The following is a 24,978-nucleotide window of genomic DNA, read 5'->3' as shown; positions in this document are numbered from 1 at the left end:
ACAGGTCAAACAGAGGTCCACTGGCAATATATGATGTGACTACACATGTACAGGTCAAACAGAGGTCGACTAGCAATATATGATGTGACTACAGATGTACAGGTCAAACAGAAGTCCACTGGCAATATATGATGTGACTACACATGTACAGGTCAAACAGAGGTCGACTAGCAATATATGATGTGACTACACATGTACAGGTCAAACAGAAGTCCACTGGCAATATATGATGTGACTACAGATGTACAGGTCAAATAGGTCCACTGGCAATATATGATGTGACTACACATGTACAGGTCAAACAGAGGTCCACTGGCAATATATGATGTGACTACACATGTACAGGTCAAACAGAGGTCGACTAGCAATATATGATGTGACTACAGATGTACAGGTCAAACAGAAGTCCACTGGCAATATATGATGTGACTACACATGTACAGGTCAAACAGAGGTCGACTAGCAATATATGATGTGACTACACATGTACAGGTCAAACAGAAGTCCACTGGCAATATATGATGTGACTACAGATGTACAGGTCAAATAGGTCCACTGGCAATATATGATGTTACTACAGATGTACAGGTCAAATAGGTCCACTGGCAATATATGATGTGACTACACATGTACAGGTCAAACAGTAGTCCCCTGGCAATATATGATGTGACTACAGATGTACAGGTCAAATAGATCCACTGGCAATATATGATGTGACTACAGATGTACAGGTCAAATAGGTCCACTGGCAATATATGATGTGACTACAGATGTACAGGTCAAATAGGTCCACTGGCAATATATGATGTGACTACAGATGTACAGGTCAAATAGGTCCACTGGCAATATATGATGTGACTAAAGGATAAGGGTCTTGAGACAAAGGATAAGGGTCTTGATACAATTCTTTGATCTGAAGGCTATTTTCAGGCAACACGTCAAATCAGACAACATAAAAATCTTACAATCAAGGCATTGGGCGGATTGCTATGATCTCTTTCAGCTGTTTTTTCCCTTATCATTTACCACCATTAGTTGCTATGGTGTGGAACAAGTTTCTGTTCTCTGGACAACAGCTGTTACCATGGTGTTGCCATGCCTACCTGATACTCTCCTCCTCCATCTCCCTGGTTGGCTGCTGGAAGAATTTCTGGGCCTCCTCCGTTGTCTTTGGCAGGCCGTCTCTACTCGACATCTCCCGAAATATCAGGATTGGGCCACCATTCAGAGGCAGGTCAGGAAACAGGATTCTACAGACAAAAGTCACTGATTGAATTGGGTGCCATGAATCATATTTGTAAATTTGAAATCGTAAACCGAGATTGGTGAGATATCTCCAGTATGTGGTTAGTTATGACAACGCAAAATTCCGGATCTTCAAGCCCGAGATAATGCAAGTGTTTACCACTCTGGTTGAAAAAATGGATCAATAATCATAGGATTCACAGGTATGCATAAGGATGCCACTTCTAATGTAACACTTCGTGACAGATGAGAGAGCCCTCTCTGCCTCCATTAACAAATATGCACAGACAGTAATGATTTTCCTACCGGACAACACTGTAAATGCGCTGTACATATGACTTGACCTCCTCGATGGCATGATGCAGGAGACGTGGGTGGGCTCCAACACCGATATATGCGGCACGGAACACGTCCACCAGATTCTCCATCAGCTTGCCCAGAGGGTGGAATGTTGTGTCAAATGCCTGAAATACACGAGCGACAGTATAAGGATTTAATGCTATGTTGAACAGTATCACATCGTCCTCATGAGATGTTAGCTTCATGAAGGAGTACAGTAACGTTCACCAATCTGAGCCACATTAGAGAAAGCAACGACTGAAAGTATGGTGCTGAGTATGGATGAAAATTTGAGCAAATCTTGAAATATTCAAATCAACGTCCAAGTTTCAGAATGTTTTGCCACGTGGACACACCTGACACCCAGACGATATGAAAATGAAAGGTGCAGAGCAGAAATCATCATGGTTTTGAAACAGGTTTAGCAGGAGAAATTAGGAATGGGCCGTGCACAATTTACCAACATGCAGAATCAAACACAACACCATCCCTACCATAGATAGACATTTTAAGCATACAATATGAAAACCAACCTTCTGTTTTGATATCAGCCTATGCCCTTTGTGTAAAAGATGCTGTTTCACTGTTAACAATGCTGCTTCATTTTTTTAAAACCATCATTCACGCAGAAATTGCAGTGATTTCACTTATTGACTTGTCTTTCAGAGATTCACATCAGTATCACATCTTATTGTAATTTATTGTTTTAATAACTTATGAAATATGCTTTTGCAAGTGTATTCTATTTTTTAACTCAAAGCATTATTAAGTCATAGCTTTTCATCATTGTATAACAGAGGGTTAACAGAATGAGCAATCTAGCACCTTCTGTAGGTACTCTTTGATTTGGTGGTAGTTCTCCATGGTGAGGTTGCCGGTGTTGTGGACAGGGATGGTCTCCAGACTCTCCAGGCTGACACTCTGGTGCCGCAGCTTGAGTGGGGAACTGGGAACACAGTAAACAACAGTGCACACCTATATTGTATCATAACTCAGAATACTACAACCATTTCAGGTGAATGACATCCCATATATATTGTAGTTTACACTGTAATATTGTCTTTAACAACCACAGAAAATCTCAAACTGTTATCATATGGATAATCTTGTCCAGTTGGATATTGCCAGTATTTACCACTTCTCCAGTTGGATATTGCCAGTATTTACCACTTCTCCAGTGAGATATGGCCTGTGTTTACCACTTCCCCAGTTGGATATTGCCAGTATTTACCACTTCTCCAGTGAGATATGGCCTGTGTTTACCACTTCCCCAGTTGGATATTGCCAGTATTTACCACTTCTCCAGTGAGATATGGCCTGTGTTTACCACTTCTCCAGTTGGATATTGCCAGTATTTACCACTTTTACCTCCAGTGAGATATGGCCTGTATTTACCACTTCCCCAGTGAGCTATTGCTTGTTTTTACCATTTCTCCAGTGAGATATTGCTTGTATTTACCACTTCTCCAATTGGATATTGCCAGTATTTACCACTTCTCTAGTTAGATATGGCCTGTGTTTACCACTTCCCCAGTTGGATATTGCCAGTATTTACCACTTCTCCAGTGAGATATGGCCTGTATTTACCACTTCCCCAGTGAGCTATTGCTTGTTTTACCATTTCTCCAGTGAGATATTGCCAGTATTTACCACTTCTCCAATTGGATATTGCCAGTATTTACCACTTCTCCAGTTAGATATGGCCTGTGTTTACCACTTCCCCAGTTGGATATTGCCAGTATTTACCACTTCTCCAGTGAGATATGGCCTGTATTTACCACTTCCCCAGTGAGCTATTGCTTGTTTTTACCATTTCTCCAGTGAGATATTGCTTGTATTTACCACTTCTCCAATTGGATATTGCCAGTATTTACCACTTCTCCAGTGAGATATGGCCTGTGTTTACCACTTCCCCACTTGGATATATATTGCCTGTATTTACCACTTCTCCAATTGGATATTGCCAGTATTTACCACTTCTCCAGTGAGATATGGCCTGTGTTTACCACTTCCCCAGTTGGATATTGCCAGTATTTACCACTTCTCCAGTGAGATATGGCCTGTATTTACCACTTCCCCAGTGAGCTATTGCTTGTTTTTACCATTTCTCCAGTGAGATATTGCTTGTATTTACCACTTCTCCAATTGGATATTGCCAGTATTTACCACTTCTCCAGTTAGATATGGCCTGTGTTTACCACTTCCCCAGTTGGATATTGCCAGTATTTACCACTTCTCCAGTGAGATATGGCCTGTATTTACCACTTCCCCAGTGAGCTATTGCTTGTTTTACCATTTCTCCAGTGAGATATTGCCAGTATTTACCACTTCTCAATTGGATATTGCCAGTATTTACCACTTCTCCAGTTAGATATGGCCTGTGTTTACCACTTCCCCAGTTGGATATTGCCAGTATTTATCACTTCTCCAGTGAGATATGGCCTGTATTTACCACTTCCCCAGTGAGCTATTGCTTGTTTTTACCATTTCTCCAGTGAGATATTGGCATTTACCACTTCTCCAATTGGATATTGCCAGTATTTACCACTTCTCTAGTTAGATATGGCCTGTGTTTACCACTTCCCCCAGATGTGGTATTTATCACTTCTCCAGTGAGATATGGCCTGTATTTACCACTTCCCCAGTGAGCTATTGCTTGTTTTTACCATTTCTCCAGTGAGATATTGCCTGTATTTACCACTTCTCCAATTGGATATTGCCAGTATTTACCACTTCTCCAGTGAGATATGGCCTGTGTTTACCACTTCCCCACTTCGATATTGCCAGTATTTACCACTTCTCCAGTGTGATATGGCCTGTATTTACCACTTCCCCAGTGAGCTTTTGCTTGTATTTACCATTTCTCCAGTGAGATATTGCCTGTATTTACCACTTCTCCAATTGGATATTGTCAGTATTTGCCACTTCTCCAGTGAGATATGGCCTGTACTTACCACTTCTCCATCTCCTTGAGGCGCTTCCTGCCAGAGTTGAGGATAACAGCTACACTCTCCCAGGCCTTGTCAGAGTTGGACTTGCCATCTCCCTTGTACCCCAGTAACGAGCAACAGTGGCGGAAAATATCAGCCCACTTGTGTTCAGCAGGCACTGACAGCTTGCCATACACACTACAACATAACACCAAGCTGTAGTGGTGTTGCCATGCAGAGGTACCATATACACGTTGTGAGTGGTGTGAGTGAGTGAGTGAGTGAGTGAGTGAGTGAGTGAGTGAGTGAGTGAGTGAGTGAGTGAGTGAGTGAGTGAGATTCATCATATGTCAGAGATATACATCTGAGATACAGTTTCAAAATTACTGAATCAACTTTACATAACCAACCTCCAACATAAGTATTTTACTGATTATCTAGTCTATTAGATCTCTCTTCCATCGTGATAAATAGACCTGGCCCATTCATTACAATATCTATACTAAGCATCATTAGTGAAGGGTCACTTATATAATTTAATCTGTCCAATCACAATTGATAGAACACTAAACAAGGTTTGTCATGGATCAAAGATTAATTATCAAACGTAACAGCAAATGTCCCAAAAATGTCACAGGGCCGATACCTGCATCCTGGATGATAGATTAGAACCCCCCAAATCAAAGTTCACATGAAACAGTTAGCGTCAATATCTGGTGTAACCACCAATAGCATGTAAAGTTGTGTCACAATGAGAACGAAAACTCCTTATTAAGTTCATAAAGAATACTTTATTATCTATTATTTATGGGATATTGCCTGCCATTCCCTGTATAGCGCTAGACGGAGGTCAGCAAGAGTCTGTGGAATAGGGTGGTTTCTGTAAACCCTGCGGCCTAACTCATCCCAAGCATGCTCAAGTGGGTAAAGATCCGGGCTACAAGCCGGCCACTCATGATACCCTGCAGCTGTGGAAGTCATTCACTATTGGTCCTCTGTGTGGTCTGGCATTGTCATCTTGAAGTGGGGTGGCCCACAATACGCAGGAAGTTGATGCATAAATGGTACAACAAATGGAACAAAATCTCGTCTCTGTATCGTTGAGCTGTGAGATTTCCTTCCACAACATTAAGAGGAGTCCTCCCAGTAGCCGTTATCCCACCCCATACCATCACTGAACCGCCACCAAATCGGTCATGGGCTGCTACTGTTGCATCAGCAAAATGTTCATTCTGACGTCGATAAACCTGTCTACGACCATCATGAAATGATATTTAAACCTGCTCTCATTGGAAAAAAAGAACAGATGACCACTGGCGTTGATTCCAATGAATATGAGCACAACAGAACGTCATCGGTGCCTGGCGATGACAAGGGGTCATTCCAGTTCTGACTGCTGGTCGCCAAGCTCAATGATGGCGTATGGCGGACACACTAATCCTGGTGTTGTTGACGTTAAAGTGTTCATGCTGATGATCTGTTGCAGTCACGAATCGATTACTGAGAACAACGTTTCTGAGGTGCCTGTCTTGACGTTGCCTGGTGACACGAGGTCGACTTGGCCTTGGAGCATATGCCACAGTTCCTGTCACCTGGAATCGTTGCCACAGTCTACCAATGACACTCAGAGACACATTAAAGTGTCTGGCAACTTGTCATTGACTCTGTCCTGTATTAAGGATTCCTACTGCTTGGCCTCGTTCTTCAACACTCAGAAAAATGCCTCATTTTGAAAACACACTGTGAATAAAGATACAGGATCTAAAGAGTATAGACCGATGTCACTTGAAAACTTTCATTACGAATTTTCCATGTGCATTGACACATCACTGGATGTGTTTGCATGAGCTGTTTTGAGAAATGTTAACAACACACCAAATTTCAGGAAACTTCATCTTCATTCAAACATCATTTTTGGATTGTGAACTAACCAACCGTGGAGAGACAAGTGCATGAGACAAAGTGAGGTCAAGTGCAATGTTAATCGATGGCTAGGTGACTACAATGCCATTATCAACATTGATGAAAACTGCTGTAAATTAAATCATCAAAACATATAGGTGACCCTTCACTAATGACGTTAAGTATATGTTTCAAGACCATTATAAATGATAAAAACAGCAATCAAACAGCACTCTCTGGCAAGAGTAATTCTGTCCTAAGAGAGACTGTGGTGGTGATGTCAACAAGTGAGTGAGTGAGTGAGTTTAGTTTTACACGCGACTCAGCAATATTCCAGCTATATGGCGGTGGTCTGTAAATAATCGAGTCTGGACCAGACAATCCAGTGATCAACATCATGAACATCGATCTGCGCAATTGGGAACGATGACATGTGTCAACCAAAGTCAGCAAGCCTGACCACCTGATCCCGTTAGTTCTTACGACAAGCATAGTAAGCCTTCTGTGACAAGCATGGGTTGCTGAAGACCTATTCTACCCCGCACCTTCACGGGTCGGTGATGTCAACAAAGCTTGGAAGGATAATGATCCCAGGGTATTTCTCATAATGGGTGAGTATGTATAGCTTTACACCACTTTTAGCAATTTTCCAGCAAAATCATGACAGGAGACACCAGAAAAGGGCTTCACTTGTTGTACCCATGTGGGGAATTGAACCCAGGATGCTTTAACCATTTGGCTACCCCATCGCTCCTTATCATAATGAAGGAAATAAGTCCTGGATGCTTACTTTGACTTTATCCCAAGTAGGTGTGAGGATCTCCTCTCAACAGGTGGGGGACTTGTGGCCTTGATGAAGGTTCCATTAAACTTAAGGTCTTCGTTCCAGGAACCGTTGAAGTAACCATCCAGTTTATCTCCTGTTGGAAGAGTCAATGTACCCTGGGGAAGACAGCAGGATTCAACTTGATGTACAGTTGTGATTGAAGTTAAACTGTTCAGGTCACAAACAATGCTTCAAATCACTATCAATAACAAAACTTTCTCAATGATAAATCTGTCCTTTGATAAGAAATGATGTCAAAATTCAGTGGACCAAAAGCTCAGTCTCATCGATGTTGAGATGTTGTGTTTTCCCATCTGTATGCTATACTTACATTGCCCTGTAACTGTGTGATTCCAGCAAACTGACCCTCATAGCAGCTGTTGTCTTCAGTCAGCATCAGACCAAACCCCTGAAACACATCAACAGGTCACATACAAACACATCAGAGTGAGTGAGTATGGTTTTACGCAGCTTTTAGCAATATTCCAGCAATATCATGGTGGGGAACACCAGAAATGGGCTTCACACATTGTGCCCATGTGGGGGAATAGAATCCGGGTCTTCAGCTTGACAAGCGAACGCTTTAACCACTAGGCTACCCCACCGCTGCCAAACACATTAAGTTAAAAGCATTCACTGCACTGGTGAAGGCAACTGGTTTTATTGACTCTAAGGCCTTGTGGGAGAAAATCCTGGAGTAACAGAAGGCGTAGTTGTTGAGGTTTACACTTGGTTAAACATACATATTGTGCTGACAACTGTAGAAACTCATTCAGATGTCATCAGAACAATTCTATGATGTAAATCCACGGTCTGCAGATCCAGGTTCAGCTAGGGGATGCAACTCTGCATGTCCAATTTCAGTGTCTTTGACCTCTGACTGGACAATGTTACGTTTCTAGAAGAATATATTCTAGTCACTCACTTGTTCTGATCTATTATAGACTTCATGCAAATATCATATGCCAGAGTGAGTGAGTGAGTGAGTGAGTGAGTGAGTGAGTGAGTGAGTGAGTGAGTGAGTGAGTGAGTGGGAGTGAGTGAGTGAGTGAGTGAGTGAGTGAGTGAGTGAGTGAGTGAGTGAGTGAGTGAGTGAGTGAGTGAGTGAAGCGAAGCTGCGAGGTTTTACACCATTTTTAGCAATATTCCAGCAATATCACGGTGGGGGACACCAGAAATTGCCTTCACACATTGTACCCATGTGGGGAATCAAACCTGGTCTTCGGCATGACGAGCAAAAGCTTTAACCGCTAGGCTACCCCGCCATCCATCATGTCATGGAGATACTCACAGTTAGTTTATTTGCTGAGAAGGTTCCCTCGAAGTACATCCCATCCAGGGTGACGACGATGCCCTTGCCGTGTCGCACGTCATCGTTCCACATGCCCATGTACTTCTCACCTGCCAACAAGACACTATTGTGTGTAAAACAAGGAACTTTAAATGTCAATTGAAATTCATATTTCATGCACAATTTGATTAATCCTTGCAAATAATCATCATTCTGATGTTCATTAGAAAAGGAACATGAAAGGCGCAACTATCACCTCTAAGAATATCATCCTGTACACCGTAGCCATGGCGTTTGTCTGCCAGCCACTCCCCGATGTGGATGCTGGCGTTGCTTGACATGTGGCGGCCCTGGCGGTAGGTTCCATGACCAAACTTCTGGCCATCCTTGTAATACCCCTCGTAGCAGTCGCCATTTGTATACCTGTTGTGTGTAGAATTAGCATAATTGACTCTGTACATTATAATCAGTAAATCTCACAGAGCATTTCAATTTTTGCTTGTTGTTGATTGACTAGTTCCATTGTTTACACTGTTTGCCAAGTGGCCCATAGCAAAGTCTTGGCACATCTAGGCATTGTCACAAACAAATGAAGTTGAGGTCCTCCATTGTTTATGTGCAATACGGTCTTACATGATGTCATTCCAACAACAGACAGACCAAGCTGATCATCGAGAACACCAGCTTTTTTTCATTTTCTTAGAAGAAAACGAAATAGCCAATTGACAATTTTGTATTAAGGATTATCTGTCATCCATAAAAGACTGACTGACTGAGTTTGGTTTTACGCCGCTTTTAGCAATATTCCAGCAACATCACGGCGGCGGACACCAGAAATGGGCTTCACACATTGTGCCCATTTCGGGATTCGAACCCGGGTCTTCGGCGTGACGAGCCAACGCTTTAACCATTAGGCTACCCCACCGCCCCCATCCATAAAAGAACTCACAGTGATATCAGTTATAAGAATACCTGAGTAGGGATTCTGCACAAATTATTGAGATCGGGAACAAACCTGGTGCTTCCATAGCCATTGAGTTTGCCATCCTTCCATTCCCCTTCCATACACACAGTAGAATTATTCCCTTTAGGAATTGTCAGCACTCCATGTCTGAAACAGAGCATATGTTGTAACATGGTTCTGATCATGCCATATATGGCCTGTCACTGTTTTACTTTTTACTATTTTACAAGAAATAATCAATGATGAATTTAAGATGGTCTCCTCACCCATGTTGGAGTCCTTGCTTGAACATGCCGATGTACGTCCGGCCGTCGCTCCACTTCAGTTCACCACTGAAGGAAGGCAAACACTCATTAAAGGCTAAACATAGCGATGCTCCCTTATAAGGAACATTCATTACTGGCTAAACATAGGGATGTTCTCATAGGGAACATTCATTACTGGCTAAACATAGTGATGCTTCCTTATAGGGAGCATTCAATACTGGCTAAACATAGGGATGTTCTCATAGGGAACATTCATTACTGGCTAAACATAGTGATGCTTCCTTATAGGGAGCATTCAATACTGGCTAAACATAGGGATGTTCTCATAGGGAACATTCATTACTGGCTAAACATAGTGATGCTTCCTTATAGGGAGCATTCAATACTGGCTAAACATAGTGATGCTTCCTTATAGGTAACATTCATCACTGGCTAAACATAGGGATGTTCCCTAACAGGAAACGCTCACTACTGGCTATCACAATAATCACTAGGTATAGATATAACCAAACCATGTAAAACTGAATTTAAAAAAAATAATCCCAAACAAAAATATCTAGTAAAACAACATGTCTAACTTAAATTATAAAGCTGTAAATACATGTCCTGAATATTCAAATCTTACTTACTATCCATGTAGTTTGCCATTCAACCATGACCCTGAGTATGTTGCATCTTTAAACACTCCATTCTTGACGAAGGAGTACTTGGCATGTCGGATAAGGGGCGGAGTCAGGCGCTCCACACTGCCCCGCCTTCCTGAAGATGAAGACTTCTGACTGGACAGAACTTTGTTGATTGCTGAGTTCAAGGCCATTACCCATTCAGCCTGTGGACAAAATACCACTAAGACTTTTCAATATATTAATTAATGATCATATCTAATTCAATAGGACTGTTTAAAAAAAGATCTGATATAATAAAGGTAAGTGTAATTTTATTAGATGTCTCTTGTAGTGGACTGTTACTAGAAGTTTACTTGAAACAACCTATGATGGTCAAGAGGTCCAAGGTATTTATCCAGAAGGAATGTAGATATGATACACTAGATAAAGAAAGGTGCCTATCTCACCTTCTCAGCGGGAGAACCAGCAATGAGGTCCACTGTCTCCTCCGGTGAGGTCACGATAATGCCCACCCTGGAAATAATTATCACAAACATTGCTAACCCAAACCTATAAACAATTTCAGTGTTCAAGATGATTCAGCTTTTAAGTCTTCCTCCTCATTTAACCATTAGCCACTCGCTCATTTATAATTTATCATATATTACATGGCACATGTTATTGATGATCATCTGCATTGTTTCTCATTGGCCAATATAGCCAAACACGATTTGTTAAAAATGGCCTTGCCTATTTGATCTCAAGTCTTACCCTTTTAAGGAAACAAATATTAGCAGTTTCAAGTTAATTCTCTGAATGGTAAAAACAATCCATGTTTACTTGTTCTGTTTTCCGGCGACTCCAAAACCTGAAGCCTAATGTAAACCACCCAAGCACTGATCAAATAAAGAAACACAGCTTGTACAGGAAGTCATCACTCACTGTTGTGCAGATTCAGACTCTGAAGGAGGCACCTCTACCCACACCGTCTCCAGGGGCAACACCTGATTCAGGTTGTACTGCAAACAAACATCGTCAACTTAGGATTTCACAACATCAGCTGCATTACAGAAATTAATCCCTAACATGTTTTGGTTTTAAATATTTGTTTCATTTATTAATTGTAGTTAAAGTTTAAAGCATTATCGTATGGTACCTACCATTATATTCATCTAATGGCTAGTCTGCAATATTACTTTGTATCTGGGTGGAGTTTCAAAGTGATTATCAACCAGTACCTGAGTACAGTGACAATCTGTCACCAGTGTTATCCTCCTGATTAGCATACTTCAATATTATCAGGTTGGGTATATTGATGTCACCATAACAATATACATACAGTCTTAGCTTCATTATACCTATATCTGAGCATGGTATATAGTCATTATCTACCAGTACCTGAGCATGGTATATAGCAATTATCTACCAGTACCTGAGCATGGTATATAGCAATTATCTACCAGTACCTGAGCATGGTATATAGTCATTATCTACCAGTACCTGAGCATGGTATATAGCAATTATCTACCAGAACCAGAGCATGGTATATAGTCATTATCTACCAGTACCTGAGCATGGTATATAGCAATTATCTACCAGCACCAGAGCATGGTATATAGTCATTATATCTACCAGCACCTGAGCATGGTATATAGCAATTATCTACCAGTACCTGAGCATGGTATATAGTCATTATCTACCAGTACCTGAGCATGGTATATAGCAATTATCTACCAGTACCTGAGCATGGTATAGCATACCAGTACCTGAGCATGGTATATCATTATCTACCAGTACCTGAGCATGGTATATAGCAATTATCTACCAGTACCTGAGCATGGTATATAGACACTATCTACCAGCACCAGAGCATGGTATATAGTCATTATCTACCAGTACCTGAGCATGGTATATAGTCATTATCTACCAGTACCAGAGCATGGTATATAGACACTATCTACCAGCACCTGAGCATGGTATATAGTCATTATCTACCAGTACCTGAGCATGGTATATAGCAATTATCTACCAGTACCTGAGCATGGTATATAGTCATTATCTACCAGTACCTGAGCATGGTATATAGCAATTATCTACCAGTACCTGAGCATGGTATATAGACACTATCTACCAGCACCAGAGCATGGTATATAGTCATTATCTACCAGTACCTGAGCATGGTATATAGTCATTATCTACCAGTACCTGAGCATGGTATATAGACACTATCTACCAGCATAGAGCATGGTATATAGTCATTATCTACCAGTACCAGAGCATGGTATATAGAGAATACTACTACATTCGGATCTCGCGATTATTACGAATTGAGAACTAAGTTACGGTCCTTCCTATGATATCTGACCGAGCAAAGCTGCGAGGTCAGATAACATAGGAAGGTCACGAAGCTCAGATAATTCGTGATGTAATGAGACCGAAAGTGTGGTATTTTATTTATTACCCACGCCTTACATGCATTTAAATTGACAAAATAGCCGCATTTTTGTTATGTTTTTGGTTTCAAACCCAAAACCGGTTTCATAAAGAGGTTATGAAGAGTTTTGTACTGTAGTACAATGTTTGCATGACGTCCACACTAATGACGCCACTGCCATGGTAACCGACGCCATGATGCATGTCAGTTGTCATCGCCTCAGCATAGCCTCCTACAGTAAACTACTCCGTTGCACCTCGCTTCTTGGTTTCCAGTTGCTTCATTCGCTAACATCACTGGTGGAAACATTGCGCTTTATGTTTTTTCGACAGATATAATGTCTCAGTTCGACTCACAATTAAACAGCGACACGGCAACATTCGCAATGTTTACATTCCCACAATGCATTTAAGTTGTAGAATGAATGAATTCACGCGGTTTGTTATGAATGAAAAAAATAGTTACGTCAGAATGTGACCTAATTGAGAGGTCATCGGTTATCCAATCAAATCGTTAGAATTTCAGGTCAAGTCGCTACTTACGACACAGGTCAATGCGATATCGACACTGCGGTGACGCATTTCGAGATTAATATGCAACTACCCACGCTGACCACGGGTAATAAATAGTCATTATCTACCAGTACCTGAGCATTGTATATAGCAATTATCTACCAGTACCTGAGCATGGTATATAGACACCATCTACCAGCACCAGAGCATGGTATATAGTCAATCTACCTACCTTTGCATGGTATATAGCAATTATCTACCAGTACCCTGAGCATGGTATATAGACACTATCTACCAGCACCAGAGCATGGTATATAGTCATTATCTACCAGTACCTGAGCATGGTATATAGCAATTATCTACCAGTACCAGAGCATGGTATATAGCAAATACCTACCAGCACCAGAGCATGGTATATAGTCATTATCTACCAGTACCTGAGCATGGTACATAGCAATTATCTACCAGTACCTGAGCATGGTATATAGACACTATCTACCAGCACCAGAGCATGGTATATAGCAATTATCTACCAGTACCACAACATTGTATTATAGTAATTATCTACCAGTACCAGAGCATGGTATATAGCCTATATCTACCAGCACCAGAGCATGGTATATATATAGCAAATACCTACCAGCACCAGAGCATGGTATATAGCAATTATCTACCAGAACCAGAGCATGGTATATAGCAAATACCTACCAGTACCAGAGCATGGTATATAGCAATTATCTACTAGTACCAGAGCATGGAATTATAGAACTTATCTAACAGTGCCTGAGCAGGATATCAAACTGATTATCTACCAGTACCTGAGCATGGACAAAGATGTCATTAAAGAGGAGCAGCAAGTGAGAGGAAAAGCGTCCAGCACTGGGGATTGACACTGGATGATTCTTGCTATCCCGAAGCAGACGACGACTAGGGATCCGAAGAGTGTCCTGATAGAAAACAACAATACAAGCTTGATAAGTTCATAACGAAAAAAATATATGTGATTTTATTGTGTATTTTCAGATGACACTGATATGTAAAAGAGCATAATGAGCTGAAATGTCCTGTTTGATTGGCAATGTCAGTAATGTGGTTTTACACATACCGCTAATTTCTGGTTACATCCTTCCCAGAATGCCTTGGTCTGGTCGGCGATGACAATCTCATTCAAAGTGGTCATTTTGAGACTTTCCCAGTTTAACACAGATTTCTTCAGCAGTTTGTGTGCCACAGAATCCTAGAAACAGACAAAGCGTCATGAGTGAACTTATCCTGCTTGCTCACAAGGAACATCATTATTACGAATCCCGAGACAGAGGAGTACTACAGTAATACTGGATGGGGTCCGTGAGTTTGGACAGTCTGACATACCTGTTGGAGGGAGTCTGTGAGTTTGGAGAGTCTGACATACCTGTTGGAGGGAGTCTGTGAGTTTGGAGAGTCTGACATACCTGTTGGAGGGAGTCTGTGAGTTTGGAGAGTCTGACATACCTGTTGGATGGAGTCTGTGAGTTTGGAGAGTCTGACATACCTGTTGGAGGGAGTCTGTGAGTTTGGACAGTCTGACATACCTGTTGGAGGGAGTCTGTGAGTTTGGAGAGTCTGACATACCTGCTGGATGGAGTCTGTGAGTTTGGAGAGTCTGACATACCTGTTGGAGGGAGTCTGTGAGTTTGGAGATTCTGACATACCTGTTGGAGGGAGTCTGTGAGTTTGGACAGTCTGACATACCTGTTGGATGGAGTCTGTGAGTTTGGAGAGTCTGACATACCTGCTGGATGGAGTCTGTGAGTTTGGAGAGTCTGACATACCTGTTGGAGGGAGTCTGTGAGTTTGGAGAGTCTGACATACCTGTTGGATGGAGTCTGTGAGTTTGGAGAGTCTGACATACCTGTTGGAGGGAGTCTGTGAGTTTGGAGAGTCTGACATACCTGTTGGAGGGAGTCTGTGAGTTTGGAGAGTCTGACATACCTGCTGGATGGAGTCTGTGAGTTTGGAGAGTCTGACATACCTGCTGGAGGGAGTCTGTGAGTTTGGAGAGAGTCTGACATACCTGTTGGAGGGAGTCTGTGAGTTTGGAGAGTCTGACATACCTGCTGGAGGGAGTCTGTGAGTTTGGAGAGTCTGACATACCTGTTGGAGGGAGTCTGTGAGTTTGGAGAGTCTGACATACCTGTTGGATGGAGTCTGTGAGTTTGGAGAGTCTGACATACCTGTTGGAGGGAGTCTGTGAGTTTGGAGAGTCTGACATACCTGTTGGAGGGAGTCTGTGAGTTTGGAGAGTCTGACATACCTGTTGGATGGAGTCTGTGAGTTTGGACAGTCTGACATACCTGTTGGAGGGAGTCTGTGAGTTTGGACAGGTGTCGACAGAAGTCCTTCAGTCTCTGCAGGGGGAACATCATGACCTTGCGGCAGTTAGCTGCCCACAGAGACTTGTCCACCTTCTTCTCCAGGATCAAGTCTGGGAACTTGCCCTGAATCTTCTCAAAAAAGGCACTGCAGACAGGAAACAGTTAACATATCATGTAAGTCTGAGGCTGAGAAGAGTGTTCTGAGACTTCAAAAAGTGTTTAATGAAATAAACCTCTGAAGCAGAAATTAAATGTTCCATAGACAAAGTAATGATTTGGACAAACCTTCCATTTTTCGCACAGTATTCGAAACCTCCAATAGCAATGAAGTCTGCAAGGAATCGTGAGTATTTCTGCGTCATGGTGATTGGTTCACTGTAATTCTTGAACTGGCTGGCATCAGTGAGTTTCAGCCCTTCACGTATCATCACTGTCATCTCTCCTATCTGTTCTCCTACCTGCAGAGACACAACATGAGTTCTTCATCTGAGGTGAGGTGAGGTGAAATTGGGTTTAACGTCGTGCTCAATATTATTTCGCTCATATGACGACATGCAGGTGTATGTGTATGTGGGGCTGCTTGTACTAGCCCAGACTTAAGCTGGTTTTATAGTGCTAGCCCACTGAGATACCATGCCGCAGTGAAGCATGAATACCCCACTCAGACACATTATACTGACTCCCAGCCGACCAGTCCTTGTTGTACCCATTAATGCCGAGCGCCAGGCAGGGACCAACAAGTACCATATTTTAAAGCCTTTTGGTATGACGCGGTCGGGATTCGAACCCGCGACCTTCCGCTCTCCGGGCGGATGCTCTAACCACTACACCACGGAGGCAGTCAGTTCTTCATCTGAAGGGGCAGTGGTGTAGCCTAGTGGTTAAAGCAATCATTTAGCATGCCAAAAATCTGGTTTGATTCCAAAATACTGGCACACCAGACCAAGACAACGCTGCACAGTAAGACTAATTATTGTTGGCTTATTATGTTCTTTGTAACAAAAGTGTGGAAAGTAGAAGAATCATCTTCTTCATTCGTTGAAATGTTTATTAGTTTGGACCTCCATTGTCACTGATTATATCCCTGTTATTTCTGAGTTTGTAATCTGTGCACAATTACAAGCACTATCAAGCCCTGAATATATACTTATCATCTAGGCAGCAACTTACGTTCTTAGTGAGGACGTAGAAGGAGGCGAGCAGGTTCTGCAGTGCGGACTTGTAGGGATACACATCAAGGCTGGTGTAGAAGGCTGGAGAACAGAAATCAGTCAGTTGGATTTAATGTGGCTTTTACAAAACTCCAGCTAAATGTATTTGTTGTTGTTCGATGCCACACTCAGCAATATTCCAGCTGCATATACAAAATCCTGTTAATATTCAAGTCAAGTGTCTGATAAAGTAACCATCAATGAAGGTTAACACGCCATGCTAAAAATCAAGTCAACAAAACTGACCAGCTAATCACCCCACGGGGACCAATACAACCCAGGAATCAAGTTCGTTTCCATCAATATCTGTTAGTTCAATGAAACCCTATAGTGACATCAAGTGATGAATGAGTTTAACATTGCTTTGAATTACATATATTAGTTAGGCCAGACCAATTTTATTTCTTGTTTACGGATCCACCTGCCGTATTTTTTTAAGAATAAGAAAAAAAAAAAATAATTTCCCCTGCTCAAAAAATAAAATCCGAATATTTTTATTTGCCAAAAATGTAAACTTATAAGAAAAATGTTTTTTAGATGTTTTTTGCCCCATATACACTTCATAAATTGCCAAAAGTAAAATACTTTGAGTATTTAGAAGGAATATTGCTTTCACTGGTGATTTTATTTTTATTTTTTTCCCTCCTGCCTTTAGGTTTTCTGAGGACAAAAAACCGTAAAACAAGAAATAAAATTGGTCTGGCCTTAAAGAACATCTTTTAAGTGGAGAAAGCTCAATATGAAGGTCATCACAATATGAAGTTGACAAAGCATGGATTCAAACACGGGACCAACATTAATTAAGCTGGCATGACAGGTAACACTTTCATTTTTACCTGTGATAACTTGGCACTTCTACAGTAAGTACTATCATTGAACTGATTATCCCTTTATGATCCTGTGACACACATTCAGACATTTCTCCAGTACAAGAGTCTTACCATGACTGCTGAGGGGCTTCAGCAGGTCCATCTTGATTCTGTTCAGGTGATAGTAAAACCCTCTCTGAATGGCAGCCAGCTCATACAGGGCAGGTAGAGCTACCGTCGGGTCAGACAACAGACAGGCACAGTTGTCTCCCCTTGATGACAGGCTCTTTAACCAACCTGTCTGCAATGAGTACAAAATACAGTACAGTGAACAATACAACCATATATAGTAGATCAACTGCTTTCATAATAGAAAAAGGGGCTGTGGGGTAGGCTAGTGGTTAAAGCGTTGGCTCGTCACGCCGAAGACCCTGGTTCGATTCCCCACATGGGCACAATGTGTTAAGCCCATTTCTGGTGTCCCCCACCGTGATATTGCTGGAATATTGCTAAAAGCGGCGTAAAACTAAACTCAGTCAGTCAGTCAGTCATAATAGAAAAAAATGGACAAATGATATAGCACATCAGATTTTTTCATATGGCTATAGTTATTCTTCATGGGAATGTTCTTTAACTCTTCTGGAATAGCATAGACTCATGAGAGTTTCTAGGACTTCGGTCCTGATCCACAACGAAGCATATGTGATACATCTGGTCTCAACTGAGTTTGTTCAAAATTGCCTCTGTTCACCCAGCAGAAAATGGGTACCCAGTGGGATAAGTCATGTGACTATAACCTTCTCGCACCTAACAGGCAGCTTTGGTTATCCGGGGTAATAATGTGTTAGCGCTTTGAGCATACCTTCATGGTGTGGAAACAGCGCAATATAAATGCCATTATTATTATTATGTTTTACAGATTAATGATAGTATGCAGCAGAGAGGGTTCGGGTGATCCTGGCACAGTCAGGCTGGTAAGGCTCATCATCAGCTCAGGGCCATTGCCCCCTCTACATGAAGCCCAGACAACGAATGGGACTTCTCCCAGGAAACACTGCCTAGTTGAACCCACCATGAAGCACTTTACAAGGCCATCTATGTCTTTACACTTACCTTCTTGAGGACACTGAGGGCGTTAGGCACCGGGTTTTGTTGACAGTTGCATACACATCTGCTCTGTTGAGAGAGATATACAGACACCTCAGATCAAGCGAGTGAGTGAGTTTAGTTTTACACCGCACTCAGCAATATTCCAGCTATATGGCAGCGGTCTGTAAATAATCGAGTCTGGACCAGACAATCCAATGATCAACAACATGAGCATCAATCTGCGCAATAGGGAACCGATGACATGTGTCAACCAAGTCAGCAAGCCCGACCACCTGATCCCGTTAGTCGCCTCTTACAACAAGCATGGGTTACTGAAGATCAATATTCTAATCCAGACCTCAGGGTCTCAGATCAAGTGAAGTGAGTGAGTTGGGATTAAAGCTGCTTTGAACAGTATTCCAGTTATTTCAAGGAAGTCAGGTTAATGTTGGAGGAGAGTGTTTAGTGATGCAAGCCTCAGACAATTACTGCTTTATATATTTGTTACTTACGAAGGTTGTTTCCCACAATAGAAAACATCCGGCTTCATTCCCGAGCTGTCTGTGAGAAACAGAGAGTGGGAGTCACCCGTCGCTATGTCCCACACATAATACCCTCTCATGAACTGGAGGAAGGAAGAAGACATGTGTAACTTCTCTGAATAACAAGAGTTAACTCCCATCTCATATTGATTTACTTGAGAAATTCTTTATCAATACAAATTACCATATATTACCATAGATAAACCGAATTATAAACACCCAAAGAGCAGCCTCTTGAAGGGGGTCCGCTTATCTATAGGTAACACTTTCATAAGAAATAAAGTAGGTTAGAAATTTAAATTATACCCGGGGATGTTCTAGGCCAAAGTTTCCCTGGGGAAAGTTTGGCCAGGGGGAAAGTTTGGCCTGTTACACTGGTAGTTTTATTTCACACATAAAAATATTTTGTCAAGTGGACAAATCAGGGTCAAATCGAATTTTGTGTGAATATGAATTCAACTCCTACCTTTACTCGGTTTGGGGATGCCGAATTCTCGCTGTGCCCCAGCTGGCCATAGGAATTCTGTCCCCAGGAATACACCTGCATAGGACAATTTCCAAAGGTCAAGTACAACTGTCATTGATTTGATTCAACTTTAATATTTCAAACAGTCTAAAGAAATGTCATTTTGAAATAATGTTCAAAACTCATCAACAGAAAAACGGAACCAAATTATGTAACAATAAAATTTCACAATCAAGTTGTATCTTGGATTACTACATTACAACACAAAACAAACCAGTGGGAAGGTCTGTGTTCTTAATTTAAGATTCAATTAATAAGTTGTGGTAGAAGATTATGAAACAAGTGAAAAGTGTCTTGTCAGATTTGAATATTTTTGGTCCCTGGATTACAGCTATAGAATATCTTTAGGCTAGTGACGAAAAATGTGTTGTGTGATAAGTTAGAGTCAACCAGATAGACCATGCCATGTTGGAAGCAACATATGTACACACATACCACCAACCACCCATGTGACACAAACCACCCACATAACACTATACAGCAGCAGCACTCAAACGACAGAAACCACACAGACCACCCAATCCACCCACACCATCCATACAGCGTACTCACACACCACCAACCACCCATGTGACACAAACCACCCACATAACACTATACAACAGCAGCACTCAAACGACAGAAACCACACAGACCACCCAATCCACCCACACCATCCATACAGCACTATACAACAGCAGCACTCAAACGACAGAAACCACACAGACCACCCAATCCACCCACACCATCCATACAGCGTGCTCACTTGAGCTACAGAGGTCAAGGCCAGGGTATGGTAGGCGCCAGCTGTCAGCTTCAGAACACATCTAGAGCTGAACATCTTCACACAACAGGGCTTTATTCTGGAAAAACATTGATGAAAAGGTACAAAGGATTAATACTAATACTAGTAAGCACTTATTTCTTATCAACTCTACCACAGAAAATTAGCACAAATGAACCGATGTGTATCATTATTTATTGTATACATAAAGGACAATGACTGACTGACTGACTGAGTTTGGTTTTACGCGCCGCTTTTAGCAATATTCCAGCAACATCACGGCGGGGGACACCAGAAATGGGCTTCACACTTTGTGCCCATGTGGGGATTCGAACCCGGGTCTTCGGCGTGACGAGCCAACGCTTTAACCATTAGGCTACCCCACTGCCCCTAAAGGACAATGAAGGATGATTGTGTTGAATTGCTTTGTTTCAGAGAACTGTACATGCAGTAACTGTAAAATATTTTGTCAAATATTAAATGCAAGAAACTTAGACTTATACATGTCTCGCAGAGTGTCCACTGCCTGTCAACCATGTCTCATATATTGTATCCTAAGTGTCCAGAGTGTCTCCCAGATTTCCCCACCTGTCCTCCACCTCTCATATTGTTCCCTACCTGTTCACTTGGTCACCTTGGCCAAGTTGCCCCTTTTGGTTATGACCCCACGACCACACCTCTGTGTCCAGTGACACCTTAGGGATGGCCTCCACAGTCACTGAGTTGTCTGACCCTACAAGCCAAGATATACTCACTAAACAAAACATAATGAGGATACCATTCACCTTAATCAAATGTTAGTTCTGTATCCAGCATTAAACTGGAATTTCTGTTCCAATTGGTGATTATTTAACAAATGACAGTAGAGGACAAAATGTCTACTGTAGAACATGTATTGCAGTAATTTCTAAGATGCTTCGGTGAAAGATCAAAGGCGCCGACAGTGTTTTATAAGACGATAATGTGCACTTTTTGCATTACGTCACAATGTATTGGCGTCACTGCGCCATTCTAGTCTGCCCCCTCGTAATCGTACAATTTTCCTTTACGTCACAATGTAAGTGACGTCAAGATGCATGTCAGTTGTCATCAGCTTCGTTGCCTCCTTATAAACTACTCCGTTGCATCCCGCTTCTTGGTTTGCAGTTGCTTCCACGCAGCTTAACATCACTGGTGTAAACATTACGCTTATTTTTCCGACGGGTTAAAATGTGTCAATCTCCAAGTTTTCTTGGTTGTTCGCAATGTTGCTGCAATCGTGGAATGTCGCTGACACTCAGTTTCATAACATCAAACTGGTGGTAGTAGAAATTGACGTTTATTGCCCCCATTTTTCACGTTAATCACAGTTAAAATAATTTAGAGAAGATATTTAATCTGACTCACAAGTTTTCATTTGTTTTTTCTGGTAACTTAACATAGGTAATGTTCAATGGAACAATGTTTACATTCCCACAATTTAGGTCACTGACACCGTCGTTTGTTTTCTGCCTTAATGTATAATTATCCTTAGAAAGTAGATCTACTCAGTTTCATCTGGATAGTGTACTAAAGCACATCATCCGACTTAACGTTATAATAGTTCAGTAGAAATATACATGGTGTTAGAGCTTAACTGTATTTTATATTGCCCCATATGGGTACCTTGTTAATGAGAGCACAACAACTCTAGAGTGGCTGCAAGAGTTGTAAAAGTTGAGATTTAATACGATGTGCCGCTGAGATTGACATCCAATGATCGAGGGAAAAATACCAGCCTTTGAGCATGCCCTAGTTGCATGGATATACCGCTCATAAAACCTATAATAAAAAATGTACCCACAGTTCTGTTTGTATAAGGCTGCAATGAGAATAGGTAAGTGATGCAGAGACGTCAGTAGATACAGTGTGTCCAGCTTTAGAGGGTTGGTGAAACAATGAGGTAAACTTGTCCAACTTGCAGCTCAAATGTTATGCAAATGTTTAGGTTACTTTACAGTTTGCTTGAGAACAATTCTACTATCATTCAAACCCACAAAACAGTTTTCTCCAGTGTAACTTTATACAGGTAGTGAAAACTTGTCAGCATGACTTGTTGGCACTTCTTCCACAGGAACAAATATATATGCATGCTACCAGACTAAGCTACATTTTTTAGATATTCTGTTCAAATATGTCAGCAGTTCAAAAGTCCTCTTACCTTTAACCGAGTCTTGGGACAACCGTTTGTCTAGCTGGTCTTCCTTAGCCCAGAGAGTCCTCACCGACTTGGACTTCCTGTTAGCTTGTACTTCCTCCTCCTCCTCAGGAGTCCGTTCTCGCACTGGGGTAGAATCTGCAGAGTCTGGTGAGAGGAAACTAATGTCCTGGTTCATCATCTCGATAAAGCTGGACTCCTGCATTTCTTCATGGCCAGGAGTGGAAATCTCCAGACTGCTGTTACTCGTCACCATTGCCTTCTCCTGTATGCTCATTTCGGTTTCAGCAACTCCTGTTGTAGTTTCAGCATCTGCAGAAACATTGACCAGATCGAGATTTGGTCCAGACACAAATGGAAGATTCTCTGCAATTGTCTGCATATTGGTCAAAGCTTTGGAAGTCATTGTTTTCATAGATTCCATCATGTTTGAAGGGTATGGGATAAGGTTTTGAATTGTTGAGCGAATTTGAAATCCTTGACTAGAAGACGTATCTTTCTCTGTTGACTCATCCTCAAACTGTTTGGCTAAGTATTCCCTGGCTTCCTTCTCATCCAGGAAGCTCTTGGATCTCTGTAGTCTGATATGTTCCTCAGAGAGATCCTGCTCCCTCTGCCTCTCCTCCTCCAGGGAGACTGCACGTCTCCACACAACCTCATCCTTCTCACTGGTCACAGGGAGGCTTGCATCACGTTCCGTATCTTCACCTGTACCTTTACTGCAGTCAGACACTTCTGATGTCTTGGCATCAACATCAGGTATAGAGTCTGTTCTCTGTTCACCTTCAGATATTTTGGATTGAGGATGTTCATCAAGGGACAAAGTAGAAATTAGAGCTACCTTGACATCTTCTCTGTTTTCACTATCAGCTCTTTCTTGCTTCAAGTCATCCCTGACTGCAGCTCTACTCCTCCTACCACCAGCATCTGCTTCTTCTGGAAGGTCATGATCAAGTTCATCAACAGCATCACAAGAATGTCCTGAGGCTTCTACAACTGTCTCTCTAGAGTCAAGACTCACATCCAACTCCTTCTCTGAATGTATGGACTCCAGACTGGCAGTGTGGCCTGTGTTTTTTGGCCTCTTCTGGACTCTGGACATCAGGACAGGAGCTGATGGAGCTCCCGATATCCGTCCCCGTAACAAGGCTCGAGGTGTTGCTCTGGCACGTCTCCTCGGAGCTTTCTCGACACAGATGCTCCGAGTCTATGATACATGTATCGTTAGTGTCTGTGTATGTGTAGATCTCCTTATTGCATTTCTTACACAAAGGTGGGAAATATTTCTGAGTTTGGATTTCTGTTGCTTCTTGTCCCTTCTTTTTCCTCCGAACACCATCCTTCTCTGACTTCTCCACCAGTGCCAGAGTATGGTAGTCACCACAACACACCGATAACACTGTTTTCTCCTTTAACACCTCAACCCTCTTTGGCACATCAGACTGAGTTACCTCCCCTAGTCCAAGTTGAATTCCAGTCCCCCACACCCAAACATCCCCTGACGTTGATAACGCAACAGTGTGCTCTGCCCCACAGCCTACCATGGCAACAGTCACATGACCCTCGGCTAAAGGTATACCATGCTCACAACACATTGATTCATCTATGATGATTGTTTGATGAGGGGAGGTAACTGCTGCAGTATTTGACACAGCACACTGTCCATGACTAGACTGACCCCAGCAGTAGATTTGGCCGCTTGCAGTGACCGCTGCACTATGGTTCTTCCCACACTCTATGTCCACTACATCCTTATCTGAAACAAACATGCATATATTAAATGTGAAAGAAACATCATTGGTAAGGGAAGTGGAACGGCACAGTTAAATTCTGAAAGGAAAAGTTAATATGTTCCTGGTGCCTGAAGGTTGGTTGATTGGTCTGTTGTTTAACGCTGCATTCAGCAATATTCCAGCTATATGGCGGCGGTCTGTAAATAATCAGGTCATGACCAGACAATCCAGTGATCATCAGCATGCACATCACATCAATCTACACAATTAGGATATGATGACATGTGTCAACCAGGTCAGCGAGCCTGACCACCCGATCCCATTAGTTGCCTCTTACGACAAGCATGGGTTACTAAGACCAATTCTAACCCAGATATTCACAGGTTTGGTGCCTAAAGGACACCTACAATTCCCAATATATAAAATCATAGCTTGTGGTCTATACTTTCACAGTTTCACAA

The 24,978-nt window shown here is 42.0% G+C and overlaps 1 protein-coding gene across 1 annotated transcript in view; it reads right to left on the bottom strand.

Annotated features, from left to right (window-relative positions):
• LOC124284351 (alsin-like) overlaps positions 1 to 24,978 on the bottom strand; it is a 93,874-nt gene that overhangs the window by 6,822 nt on the left and 62,074 nt on the right. The window contains 30 exon segments of the mRNA XM_046720438.1: positions 1,104 to 1,250; positions 1,552 to 1,709; positions 2,410 to 2,530; positions 4,539 to 4,712; positions 7,207 to 7,358; positions 7,574 to 7,651; positions 8,534 to 8,643; positions 8,790 to 8,956; positions 9,549 to 9,644; positions 9,764 to 9,829; positions 10,393 to 10,592; positions 10,836 to 10,902; positions 11,311 to 11,387; positions 14,133 to 14,261; positions 14,420 to 14,551; positions 14,686 to 14,859; positions 15,086 to 15,205; positions 15,408 to 15,527; positions 15,648 to 15,813; positions 15,954 to 16,126; positions 16,839 to 16,921; positions 17,821 to 17,989; positions 18,324 to 18,327; positions 18,802 to 18,864; positions 19,290 to 19,402; positions 19,786 to 19,860; positions 20,591 to 20,687; positions 21,227 to 21,341; positions 22,788 to 23,844; positions 23,846 to 24,540. Of these exon segments, the coding sequence (XP_046576394.1) occupies positions 1,104 to 1,250; positions 1,552 to 1,709; positions 2,410 to 2,530; positions 4,539 to 4,712; positions 7,207 to 7,358; positions 7,574 to 7,651; positions 8,534 to 8,643; positions 8,790 to 8,956; positions 9,549 to 9,644; positions 9,764 to 9,829; positions 10,393 to 10,592; positions 10,836 to 10,902; positions 11,311 to 11,387; positions 14,133 to 14,261; positions 14,420 to 14,551; positions 14,686 to 14,859; positions 15,086 to 15,205; positions 15,408 to 15,527; positions 15,648 to 15,813; positions 15,954 to 16,126; positions 16,839 to 16,921; positions 17,821 to 17,989; positions 18,324 to 18,327; positions 18,802 to 18,864; positions 19,290 to 19,402; positions 19,786 to 19,860; positions 20,591 to 20,687; positions 21,227 to 21,341; positions 22,788 to 23,844; positions 23,846 to 24,540 (5,098 nt within the window).

Source organism: Haliotis rubra, unplaced genomic scaffold (assembly GCF_003918875.1).
Source record: "Haliotis rubra isolate DU_JTF1 unplaced genomic scaffold, ASM391887v1 Scf334, whole genome shotgun sequence".
Taxonomy (NCBI): Eukaryota; Metazoa; Mollusca; class Gastropoda; order Lepetellida; family Haliotidae; genus Haliotis; species Haliotis rubra.
The sequence above is the reverse complement of the archived record's forward strand: the minus strand, read 5'-3'. Positions and strand labels throughout refer to the sequence as shown.